General features: G+C 37.6%; 1 protein-coding gene across 1 annotated transcript in view; it reads right to left on the bottom strand.

Annotated features, from left to right (window-relative positions):
• Positions 1-11,720: 11,720 nt before the first annotated feature.
• The window catches only part of LOC104409894 (LIM zinc-binding domain-containing Nebulette-like), an 11,289-nt gene continuing 9,785 nt past the window's right edge, over positions 11,721-13,224 (bottom strand). The window contains exon 3 of the mRNA XM_010019906.1: positions 11,721-12,298. Within this exon, the coding sequence (XP_010018208.1) occupies positions 12,122-12,298 (177 nt within the window). The 3' untranslated portion in view covers positions 11,721-12,121. The remainder of the gene's footprint in view (positions 12,299-13,224) is intronic.

Raw genomic sequence — 13,224 nt, 5'->3', positions numbered from 1 at the left:
CCTTAAAGCAATCACAGTGTCTACACTCAAAGCTTGGAAAAGGGCTATCATGGCAACTAACCACTTAGCAGTCACTTTATTACACTCTCAAATAAAGGAGAGGAGCCTCTATGGTGCCACACAGAAAGCTAGAAAAAGGAGGCCTTCAGTGCTCAGCTCCCGAGGGCCTGGAGCCAGACTTAGGTGCTAGTCACAGAGGTGAGGTCACACAGCCACATCTAGACCTTCACATTGATCTGAGTTTGAATTTACTTTCATCCCAAATGCTCTGATCATCCACATTTTTTTATATTTCCATGTTACCCAATTCCAGTTTGGAGCACATCAAATGTGTCTCCAAGACCAGGATACGTAAGCATACGGAAGAGTCACAGAGGACCCACGCACATGCAAAGTGGAAGAAAATGAAGAAATCAAATATTTAGGTGTCAGACAGGGATGATTCTGACAGTCAGATATCAACAGTTTGGAAAGGAACGTCTTAATTTTTGACCTGTAATAATCCAAGTGAGGCTGAGAAATGCACTTGGAAACATGAAAGGCAGCAGGGAAGAAGCATCATCTACTCACCTCTGTGTTGCCTCCAGCTGAACAGAGGGACCACTGCTTCAAGGCAAGTTTTAATGATCTGCTGTTACAATAGTATTATAACAATAAGCCAGTGAGATTTGAAAGAGTCTTGAGCATGTTTTCAGTGACTGAGAGACTGAACACTGAACTCTCTGTTCAGTGAACACTGAATCGCAGAACCACTCTATATACATACGTGTAAATAGCTTATCCTTTTGTATTAATTCCATGAATTTCAACATAGCCACAGTGAAGTTCTCATGAAATATCTGTTTTGCAAAGCTTCATCTCCGTGTCTTGCATACTGAAGAATTTCAGATGAATCTAAATAGGAGACGATTTTGAAGTTGGTGTTGCTTGAGCAACAAAGTGTGCTGGTAAGTCCAAGTCCAGCCGGCAATAAAACTTAATTTTTAATGGAATCACATAAAATTACTGCTTTTATCTCTAGCACTTAAGTTTTGTCTTTTAATATTAAAAAAAAATAACAATAATATCAATTTCCTGTGGATGAAGTATGGAACAGATCAGGTAAGGAAGATGCAGTGTATGTCACAGCAAAGAGGTTTGGGGAGGAAAATCCTGTCACTACTCGAATAGTTGTCTCTACAGCAGATTAATTTGCCTTAATAGCATAATGAAACTTCTACTGCTGTAGCATCTCTTACTGCAGCTTTTCCTTGACCATGCTTCCTGCACTGGCTTTCTTCTTGCAGTCATATACAGCATTTTATACAACACATTTAACTCTGCAAAATCCTAGGACACCATCATAGGCACTACAACAGGTTTCTAAGTAATTATCTCTGTACTGGGAGCACATAAGCATTTCTAAGTACTAGGACACCTTTAAGCACCACAAGAATTTGGTGCTGATGTTTATATTATAAGTGTTAAATTTTGAACAGCTCATCTCATCCGATACAGTAAAAAAATATGTTTGAAACATATTTTTAATCTCTATTTATCTCTGCTATTGACATGCACTGGAAGTAAAATTTTGGAATCAATGTGTATTGCTAAATTCTTTTGATTTTATGTAGAATTGTGAATTTTCATTCTAATTAAATAAACAGTACAATTTTACTTAAAGCACAATTACCATAGCCATTTATGCGTATAACAAGACAGTTACCAGACTATGTCCTGCACCTAATTCTGATCATTCTTAAACACAGTTTTAAACTATGCAGACTTTTTAATGGTGCACATCTGCCCCCTTGTGCCAGTTTTACATGACTGCCCTTTTTATTGCTAAGAGGACTAATGAACTACAGCTCACCTCGTCCTGTAAGGCTGTTTTAAAAGCCCACATGCAGATAGTTTGAGCTTCAACTTCCATTTCAGTGTACAGTAGAAAAGAGGAAAAGAAATACTGTTGCACATCTTCATCCCAGCTTCTGAGCATTTTTTTCTAAAACTGCAGAGAGATTTAGAAAAATGCAGATAGGGACACAGCTACCAGTGGTATGTGTATCAGGAGGGTTATAACAAATGACTGTGGCTACTGGCAGTTTCCGAATATATTTGCTGCACCAGGTGAAGAGACCTTTGCTCTCAACACAGCAAGAAACTGCACAAACAAAAGAAACAAGAAGCTTGCTGTGCACTTCAACAAGAAAGAAAATAAGAAACTGTGATGGTCTTTCGGAGCATGACTAGTGGACATATTTATCTCTCTTTTAATCCAGTAATATAAATCTTCATCCAGGATTTGTTTGTCCTCACTGTCAAAGGGGTTTTGAATAAGTATCTTGTCCAAGAATAATTAATTGCCAAACCATGAAGACTTCAGAACTGATACCAAATTTAGTGATAATGTCCCATTTCATATAGCCTAATTAAACAGTTCTTACACTAAAGAGGTGGAAAAAGATTCAACATAGCTCAAACCTAGTTGTTAGATACTTGGTTTAAGGGTAAACGTTTTTATGATCCCTAATTCAGTGAACATTTTACTATTTATAGTGAAATAATTAAAGGACGATGATTGATTTCTTAAAGCATATTAGAGCGTTAAAAGGTGGAGTGACATTTCCATCACTTTGTAACCAATGCTGATGATTTCAGATGCAATTTGAAAAAACCCACTTGTCTCTCATCTTCTTGGTTCTGAATCTAAATATACTACAAAACCTGCCTCTTCAACCTTGTTTTTACTCAGCGGAAAACAGCATTATACAGACAAGAACTACAGCAGGCTAAAAACCTCAGTCTGGACTAAGAAACAAGATCCAGTTACTCTTATATGATCCACGGTTTCCTAACATTGCTTTCCGAAAACAGATAAAACTGGTCAGTCTTGTACAGAACCCTTCACTGCATATTTGTACAGAATTCAAATGAGAAAAAGCTTTTTAAAACAAACTAATGCACAGACTAGGTAAACTTGTTCTGCTTATCTTATTAAGGTATGAAGTTCTGGTCCAGTTGTAGGTTCCTTTGGTCATCAGGGTTAAAGCATGTTGCAATAAAATATGGAAAGACTGTTATTATTTTACCGAAAAAAAAACCAACCCAGTGTGTTTCTCAGGCAGGATTCAGGTAACCTTAAAATATATTAGTCACTAGACCAGTAGTATCTAGAGAAGGAAAATTTTTTAGGGGCACAGGACTGTGTGTGCTTCATGGATCACATCTTCGACTTGGAGGACAAATTAGTTTGATTGTGACCAGTGAGCATGCCCTTGTTCTGAGACATTTGTACCAACTCACATCACAGTTTTTGCCTTCTTGTAGGAGGGCAAGTACATTCCTCAGCATATTCTTGATCTTTGACAACCAATCTGGCAGCGCTGGAAAAGAGAAGAGGTAGGAAACATACAACTGCACACTGGCAGAAGGCCCTCAAAGGAGCAGATCTTGATGTATTCTTCTGGCTGGGCCATCATACCATGAGAAGCAGAAAAAGAAAGCAGTAGAACACTAACAAAATCATAAGCAGCAACTAAACAAAACAAGATCTAAAATCATCTTGTCTGAAAGCAGCTGTGTTTACTTGCCAGCATCCAGAAAAAAAAAAACAAGTTGCAAAGTTGCAACATACACAGAGCACTGGTACCACAATGACAAGCTGAGAAAGCTCTCACAGGAGTCTTTCCTAGGTGCTTGCTCCCATGTCAAAATTGTAACTGTTGTCATTGTAGCATGACCTCCTTATCATAATAATCACAGCTGTGCAACAGAACATCATGGCCAGTGGAATATGCTACTTCTTTTGATATGTTGCTTGAGGGTTGAATTAAAAGCCTTGGAATTGAGGATATTTCACAGATGTTATTTAGCATAGCAATGAAAAATTGTAGGAAGAGAAAGTTATTTGAAGTACTCCAATGTTTTTGGTCTTTTGCCCTTTTCACAAAGGTAACTGCCAAAGGGAAAGCAACATTAAAAGTAAAGCAGAGCAAAATAATTTCAGCAGGTTTTAAGGGCCAAAAGAAAATGCAAAGGACCAAAGTAAAAGTCTAAATAACTTTAAGTTAATTTGAAAGCAGGACTGGAAAATGTTGTCTTCCAAGACCTTACACCTGCCCTTGAATCCATTCTTCCATTAATCTGTCTAGCAGCACATTCAGTCATGCTGTGAACACCACTTTTCCCATCACTTTTTTTTTCAAAAGTTAGAAGATAAAGGTTGGAAGTGCAAGCACACTGAATGTCAATCTAAATGTCAAATCCAGACACTCAACCTTCTTGTTTGCTCCACTTTGCAGGTGGTTTGCCAGAACTATCCAATTCACTTTCTCCACTTCTGTGTCGATGGAGGACTTGTTTAAGCTGCACAGCTAATTAATTCTTTGTAAATAATTAGCATCTAATTCTTGTAATTCTTTTGAACTGCTGGAGTAGAAATTAAAATGGCAGTCTCTTGAATAGCTGTGTCACTCAATACATGAACTTGCTTCTCAGTTGAACCACTTGCCAGCAAGACCTGATGTGCCGTTTATCCCATCTGACTTGATATATCCATACTGTATAATAGCTGCAGTCATGAAGGTCTGCCTAAACAGTCCCTTAGAGCCTATTTCATCTAACTCATTTTGGATATATGCTTCCTAAGGTCAGTACAAGCTGCGAAACTGGAAGATATCAATGTCATCTTGAGTCAGAGGAACTATAAGTCAAGAAAAAGTGTTTATTTTATAATGACATATTTACTTACAGAAAAGCTGGATTTTAGTATAGATAACCATATCTCAGAGAGGTCCTATCTGGTGAATTCAGAATAAGCAATGCTAAGAACTGAAAGGCTCCAGGAAGCAGGATATTGCTGGATAGCCACACGCAGAGAGTTGCGGTCAATGGCTCAGTGTCAATTGGAGACCAATAACGAGTGGTGTCCCTCAGCGGTCAGTGTTGCGACCAATCCTGTTCAACATCTTTCTCAGCAACATGGACAGTGGGACTGAGTGCGCCCTCAGCAAGTTTGCTGATGACACCAAACTGTGGTGTCATCCAGCTGATACGCTGGAAGGAAGGGATGCCATCCAGAGGGACCTGGACATGCTTGTGAGGAGGGTCAATGCCAACCTCATGAAGTTCAACAAAGCGATGTGCAAAGTCCTACACCTGAGTCAGCGCGATCCCAGGCACAGCTACTGGCTGGGTGGAGAAGAGGTTCAGAGCACCCTGTGGAGAAGGACTTGGGGGTGGTGGTTGATGAGAAACTGAACATGAGCCAGCTTCAGTGTGCGCTTGCAGCCCAGAAAGCCAACCGTATCCTGGGCTGCACCAAAAGAAGCATGACCAGCAGGTCAAAGGAGGTGATCCTGCCCCTCTACTCTGCTCTTGTGAGGCCTCACTTGCAGTATTGTGTACAGTTCTGGTATCCCCAACATAAAAAGGATATGGAGCTGTTGGACCAAGTCCAGAGGAGGGCCATGAGAATGGTAAGGGAGCTGGAGCACCTCCCGTATGAAGACAGTCTGAGGAAGTTGGGACTGTTCAGCCTGGAGAAGAGAAGCTGCATGGAGACCTCATAGCAGCCTTCCAGTATCTGAATGGGGCCTACAAGGATGCCAGAGCAGGACCCTTCATCAGGGACTATAGTGATTGGACAAAGGGCAATAGGTTTAAACAGGGGAAGTTCAGGTTGGATATTAAGGAAGAAGTTATTTACAGTGAGGGTGGTGAGGCACTGGAACAGGTTGCCCAAAGAAGCGGTAAATGCTCCATCCCTGGAAGTGTTCATGGCCAGGTTGGACAGAGCCTTGTGCAACATGGTCTAGTGTGAGGCATCCCTGCTCATGGCAGGGGGGTTGGAACTAGGTGATCTGAAGGTCCTTTTCAACCCTAATTATTCTATGATTCTATATAAGGAATCATTTGGAAGAAAATCACAAATCTGGATCATTTGGATAGCTTCATGGAAAGAAGAGAGAGGTACACTGCAGACCAGGACTGGAAACATGGTTGGGCTTGAGGGTTTCAGTGAGATGAGCGAGGGCAGGTAGTACTTGTCATAGACAATGCATTAGGCAAGTATTCCCTCAGTACAGAGAACTCTATGTAAAATCAGCTTACTCCTGCTAATTAACTCAACAGTTCTGTGACAGAGCAGAAATGAAGGCATCCTAAGAGCAGTGATAGCTAGAAATGCTAAACCTATCTAATACACAGTGTGGAGTGTCTTCACAGGACTTTCAAGTGCCAGTACACAGGTCCTTTTGATAATGATACTCCATGGGGGTCAGTAAAGATAGGAAAGCCGCCTTCATTTCAGTTATTTGTTAGATTTAACACTGCTATTGAATAAGGACATAATCCTTAAGGTGCTGAACATGACTCCTACCAACTTCACATCAGTGGCTCTCAGGTGGAGAACCTTTACCTGAAATATATACTTAGGATAGCAATAGACAATCAAATACTCCAGTTTCTTTAGCAGATTATGGAGGGATTTACAAATAAAACACATTCTGAGTGCTTGAGGTCCATTTTGGCACCTCTTAAATCTTTTTCTGATTGAAAACTGCTGTTAGCTACAGTATATAAAAATATTGGACTTTCCTATACTGGCAGCATTTCAATATATAAAAGCACCACAAAACATGGAATCAAAGTTCTGTGACTAATTAAACTTCATAGGAAATTCTAACATTTATATCTTAAGGGGAAAATTAGTGTGGTAGCAACTGTACATCATTTACCTAGAATGAACTAACCAGCTCCATTTGTAGCTGCCATTTGTCATTGGTCATTTTTAACAGCCTTCTTCAAACTAACACCTGATAGAAATTAAAAGATTCTAATGCAGTCCATTGGATTATACGCTTAACACTTTAATAAATAAAACATGTCCCTAAACATAATAATCTTCTTCAGCTACAGGCAGAGCAGTTCCAAAATACTTCTGGATTTTATGTTAACTTAAACTTTCTTACAATGTTGTAAAACATAATTTACTTCTGTAGGTGAATAAAGATAACCCAAGAACCCCATTAGTATATAAAATTATCTTAAAGAGGCAAGTAATCCAACTTGCTTTCCTTAGCGTTGCACTGAAAACACACCTAAGCAAATGCCCATTCAAAGACCAGCAAACCAGTACCAGTCAAATCAGCAGACCTCCTTCACTTACTATCTTTGCTTCTTTAAACAAACCAAGAGACATGGAATGTAACTCGCTGTTCTCTTGAAGGGTTGAAATACAAGCTGAAAAAGCAAATTAACAATCCGAGAAGAGGGTACTTCTGAAATAAAATGGTGGTTTTAGGAAACTATTTTCTGAGATCAAGCATGAAGAATAATAGTGCTAAATATTCTACTTAAGCCTGAAAACTCGAAGCTTCCTTAGTTAAAACAACATACATCTTTGCTAGCTTATATTAATGGGTATGGTAGCTTTGCAGATTACTGTTTATGAATATAATACATACATAGTGCTGGGTTTAATATTTTATTTGAATGATGTTTAATGTTATGCAAAATAAATTGTTATGTTACATCCACTGTGACATCAACTAAAATGTGAACTAGTTTGCATAGGTTAGTACTTTGGGCAGCATGATGTTGCTCTAGTCCACCAAGGCTTAAATATTCACAGTGTAGAGGAAGAAACAGGAATTAAAGCATTTCTACTAAAATATATTTTAATAGCTGGTGTTAACTTTCTGCATAACAAAAGCCAAATTAAGATGATACATCATATGATCCAAGAGTAAGTATATCTGTCCTTTGAAAAACAATTGTTACCTTCAAAACTGTATACTCCCAAGTACAGAACAATTTTGCAAAATAACTAAAACTTTACACACTTGAAAGCAAACATAAGCCAAACTGCACAGCGGTTCATTTTTGCTTTTTATACCACACTGCAAAAACCAACAGCTGAGTTTCCACATCATGCTAATCAATGTCAATACAGTCATTGCTGTCTTCCAATGGTCTAGCAATTTCTAATAGTAATATTAAATACACATGATTGAAATGCTACAGTATAGCTTATTTTCCCCCTAAAATAATAATAATTGAACAAATGTCAACAACAACTGGATTACAACTTAAGTACAATATGCAAATTCTATTTATCAGACACAAGAAGCATATGAAATTCCTTTGAATATACTGTTGTAGTGCAGGCAGTTTAGGAAATATAGCTTTCAGGTTTTCTTTCAAAAGGAGAGGTGGGGTTTCTATGGCATAAAGCTGGAGAAAATCACTAAAGCATTGCAAAATGATTTATTCTTCTACAGCTTACCAGTACTTTGCATTTGCCAGCACATCAGTTTGGAGAACTACTTTCAATAGCATCTTTTGTCTGTTTCAGTATGTTATTTAAACATTTACTAACTAAAGCATATTCTGTATTTAAATGGAGTACTAATCAACATAATCAAAATCTAGCATTTTATACCCTGTATACTTTCTGCTAAAGATTTCTGTATTTGTCATTTCTTTTTCATTGTACAAGATGACATGCAGTCGCTGTACAATAAAAACTAGAATTATTACCTTTCCAAAGTATTGGAGACCTTCCATATCCCTGAGGAACACTCAGTAGGGACACATTTGTCAAAAATATAATCCATGGGAGGTGATTCTCTGTCAAATCCCAATCTGCTGAAGTGGTTTATGGTATGTCAAATGTAATCAAGAAAACCCTGTTTCATCAAGATTAAATGCTAATGTTCCATAATGAAAAATTACAACTGCAGTATCTGTAAGTAGCTTTGTTTAGAAAATGAAGATTAGCCAGGCAAGAAAGAGTAATGAAAAGCAAGGCACCCATTTGTTCTTGTACATATGTATGAATATGCTCTATGTTGTTTCCTATACTTACACTTATGTTATCAAGAATTACAGCACACTCTATCTTCTTTAATTCTAAAATGCTTAAAATGGGAATGTGTGAACTTCCAACCTGAACTTTGGAAAATCTTGGAAATTCGGCTCCTTAAAAGTCTTTCTCTTTTCCCAGAAAAAAATATTGTCTACAGGAAGAAAGTACAGTGAGTGGAACATGCTGTGTTAAAAAGGAATATATATACTTTAAAGGTGACAAGACAGAATATAACATTTGTTTACCCCTGTATCCCACTGCATGTAACAGGCTCCAACATATGCCTGGTAAAACCAGTGCTGGCACAATTTACTTGCTGAATTACATTCCCTACCTTACAAATTTTAGATCTTAAAAAACCAGTTTTATAATTGCACTCTGATAATTATGGGGGGTTTGATTGCATTGCTTAGAACAAAACTGCATAATGACACTAAAGTTTGGTTTATATCAAAAAGCAGGAACCATTCCATATGAACACAAACTACGAAGCATATACAAGATAAAAACCTGACTACCTGAATGAGTAACTTAAAACAATCTTAATAATTCTGCTGACATAACATTCTCAAGAGAAATACAGTTCACATACTGTTTTGTTTTCCTGACCTTTTTTATTTTGCAAATTGCTTCAGCTGCTTTGCCGGTCTAATGAATATTCAAAATTCATGGAGGAAATTCTATTTCCATTGTTTAACATAACATCGTCTTCTAATGACATCAAATGCTTATTTTCTGATTTACTTTTCACTATACATACAGTGTTCAACACTGCAAGCCACCTCCTCACTTAGGAAGAATGCTAGTATTTTTATAGGTGGAGACTTTCTTTTTTAAAGGTCACTAAAAATCGCATTTGATGCAATATATCTATTCCCTATATCTCTTTTTATTCATATCTGGTTAACAAATTGCCAAGTTCTCTTTATTGTTGTCAGCTTTACACAGCTAATAGAGCAGCATAGCAGCAATCAACGGTAAATTTTGCCTCAGGCATCATCAGAAAATTTGCCAGCCATTGTAAAATGGGATTCTTCTACTTGCTGTTGATGGCTAGTGATGAAAACCAACACAGAAGCAGACTGCTTGTTTCAGAGCATCTCGCTCAGCTTACTACATCAGCCTTTTGAAAAACCTTGCTGGTTTGACACGGATGTCACCAGTACTGCAGAAGGCTCTGTTGCAGCAGCAGCTGTATATACAAAACTCCCAAGAATTTTAAATTACACCCATACAGTCTGCATATTTACAATATCACATCCCTGGTTTTGAAACACATTTTTTTTAAGTTAGATGCTCCTGGTCAGCATTAGCCTTGAAATTAGGCAGATGACAAGAACATACAGACAATTCCATAGTCATGGACTTTTTTTTTTTATGCAGTCATTCCACTCTATTTGGCAGCTGGATCAGGCCCATGTTAGCAACACCTAAACAAAAATTGCATAAGCTTTCCAATTCCTAATTGTATGCAAAAATAGAACTAGCAGGTATTTGCATTGACAACTTTCTGTTGACATAACAAATCCATACTGCCTTCCTTCTTTATTCTTTAAATAGATATGGCAGGCTTGCTTACTTTGTGAAACCAGAAATACAAAATTGCCTATGAATTCTGTGTTTAATTCTACTTTAAAAATTCCAGAGCAGGCTCAATGTTCTGAGAACTACTCCAAAATTAACTTCTCTAGCACATGGCTCAACACCACATGAATCTTTAACTCCTTCCTCCTTCCTCACAGAGTTTCTCCCTGGGAGGGAATGAGACACCCTCCTAGGACCCAGCCAAAGCAAAAGCAACTTCCCTGTGACCCAAACCTGATGACACATTCCCTTTTAAAGGTCCATCATGACTCAAGTTACTTGAACCTCTCTTCAGCCTCACAGACTAAGGCCTGGATGTCTCAGTTCAGATCATAAGTTAACGGATACTAAATAGCATATGTGAAGGTTTGTCAGCAAAATATTTTTACTGTTTTCTACAGACAACTAAACTGAAGCACGATGGCATAGAGTATGTTGGACTTCCTTCTGGTTAGTTTTCCCTTCGCTGTCAGTTCTCAGAAAGATTAAATCAGTAAGAGAAGACATAATATTTCTCCATCATTAATCATTTGGCAAGTGTACAACCCACTGTTGGATGACCAAGATTTTTGAAGGAAACTGAAGCAACAGGCCATTGAGCTGAAATGCAGCACAATTAAACAGAGCTCTCCTCCATGACTCAATGGAGGTGCGAGTATTTCTGCAGCAGGGGTAGGTACATTAGCTCATCAGCAAAGCAGCCATTAAGCGAGTTACCTGTGGTAAGGAGGAGGGATGTAACTGCAGGCTTTGTGTGACTGCACAGCACTGGGGCCTCACACCAGATATTTATTTACAGCAGTACAGGCGAAGGTAAAGGAATTAACATGAATTGGTTGTACGTTGTCTTAATGGAAGTTTCTATTTAAATGCTAAGTATTAGTAGAAGGAAACAGAAGAGTTTACAGGTTTCATACTCTAGATAGTCTTTGCAAGGAATTTTATGTGGAAAAGTTACTGAAGAACCATGAATCCAGGCATAGAGCTAACTGATGGACTGGGATGCAAGCAAAGCTGATAGAAGAGGTCACTGTTGAAAATAAGAGAAAATGTGTAATCCAGGAATAAATGTGGGTATGCAAAAGTCAAGAAATGTCTGTTGTCAAAATAGATAATTTTCTGTAAGGCTGTTGGGCAGTAGCGGTTTTTATTTGCTTTTTGTTTTTACTAGCGTATTACTTGTCATCATTTCAAATTATTATCTACTCAACATTTTTATTTTTATTAGGATGCTAACTGTTCAAACATTAAACAACTCCCTAATAATTTGAAGATGTGTTCAAATTCAGTGTGTTAACCTCCTGTGACTGAGTGCCATAAGAAGTGAATCGATTTTATGGTTGTTATTATTAAGAGAATAATGTCTTTCAGGTGTAGGGACAAGTTTCTTTCCCCTTTACAGCTAATTGACTGAAATCTTTATAAGACTGGCAGCACCAGGCTTCCATATATGTTTTTCATTTTGAGGGAGCACTATTATAAGCAATGCTGTGTTGAAAGCTCTAAGCTTCTTGTTGATTATTTATCTTTAAAGGGCTCTAAATTTGATTCTGAGTGAGAATGCAGACTGTTACAGCAATGATAAAGTAATGAACATGTACTCTTAAAAGATTCTTCTGATTTTTTTTTTTAAAAGGTCAGATTTTGAGTAAATCATAATAAAGCTCAAAGGAATAGAGACAAAAATCAGTTAACAAACTCAATATAATTTGCTGGAAGCATTCCTGTTTTCCCAGTTCTCTGAACAGTACCATACATCCAGCCATCATCAATTGGTTGCACATTGATGATATAATCACCATCCCTGAAGGAAACTTCATCTTCATCTTGAGCGCTGTAGTCATACATAGCTCTGTAGGTTCTCTGTTGAAGGAAAGAAAAAAAAGCTGTAAAGTCTCAAGCCTAAACAGAAGCAGATTCCTTCTCTTCTCCACACAAAGAAAATGAAAACAGCAGGAAAAAAAAGAACAGAGGGAGCAAGGCAGAGAAACCATGTTACCTGTTGAAAAGAAACAATACACCCTTCACCCTGTCAAATATACAGTGAATACAGTCCCTTGTTCTGAGTAGCAATATAATTATTTTTGTGAACCCCTATTGTCCAATGTTCTCACACAGATTTCAAGCCTTTCACTGCCTGTAGAAATATTCCAACTGTTGTTTTCATATATTCGCGAGTAACAGTTCATTACATCCAGCCATGGCTAACCGTGCCTCTGCTCCTTATTTGCATGATTCCCAAATGGCTTCTCCTGTGTCTTCATTACAGAAAAGAAACACAGTCTTCCTCCAGGTCATTAACTTGCCATTTCACTGAAATTCCTTCATTTCATTAGGATTTTACCCCAAATTAAAAATTAGGAGTACACTATTATCTAATTAAAAAAAACCCAAAAAACAAAAAACAAACAAACCCCACAAGGTTTCAAAACTTCTGCTATTTTTGTGAATATTTTTTTTATTCACAAAAACTATTTTTGTGAATACTTTTTTTTGCATATTCTGATATAAGATTGATCTAAACAGAACACTAAGCCCTATTATTAGCTAAGTCGAATTTCTACACACCTCTGTAAGCTAAGTTTCCATTTTCTTTCAAAATAGACTATTTATTTCTACTCATAAACAATAAAATGCTATCATTCACTAGAATCCAAAGTAGATTTTCAAACTCAGAGGGAACAATCTCCCTTTGTATCTTAACAGCAGAACAAAACTAGTTCATTTTAAAATTCCCAGGAGTATTCCCTTTTACTTACCCTGCCTCTTGACAGAAGCCAGGAGCAGTT

This window comes from Nestor notabilis, unplaced genomic scaffold (genome assembly GCF_000696875.1).
Source record: "Nestor notabilis isolate BGI_N333 unplaced genomic scaffold, ASM69687v1 scaffold6918, whole genome shotgun sequence".
Taxonomy (NCBI): Eukaryota; Metazoa; Chordata; class Aves; order Psittaciformes; family Psittacidae; genus Nestor; species Nestor notabilis.
This window is presented reverse-complemented; position numbering and strand designations above follow the sequence as displayed.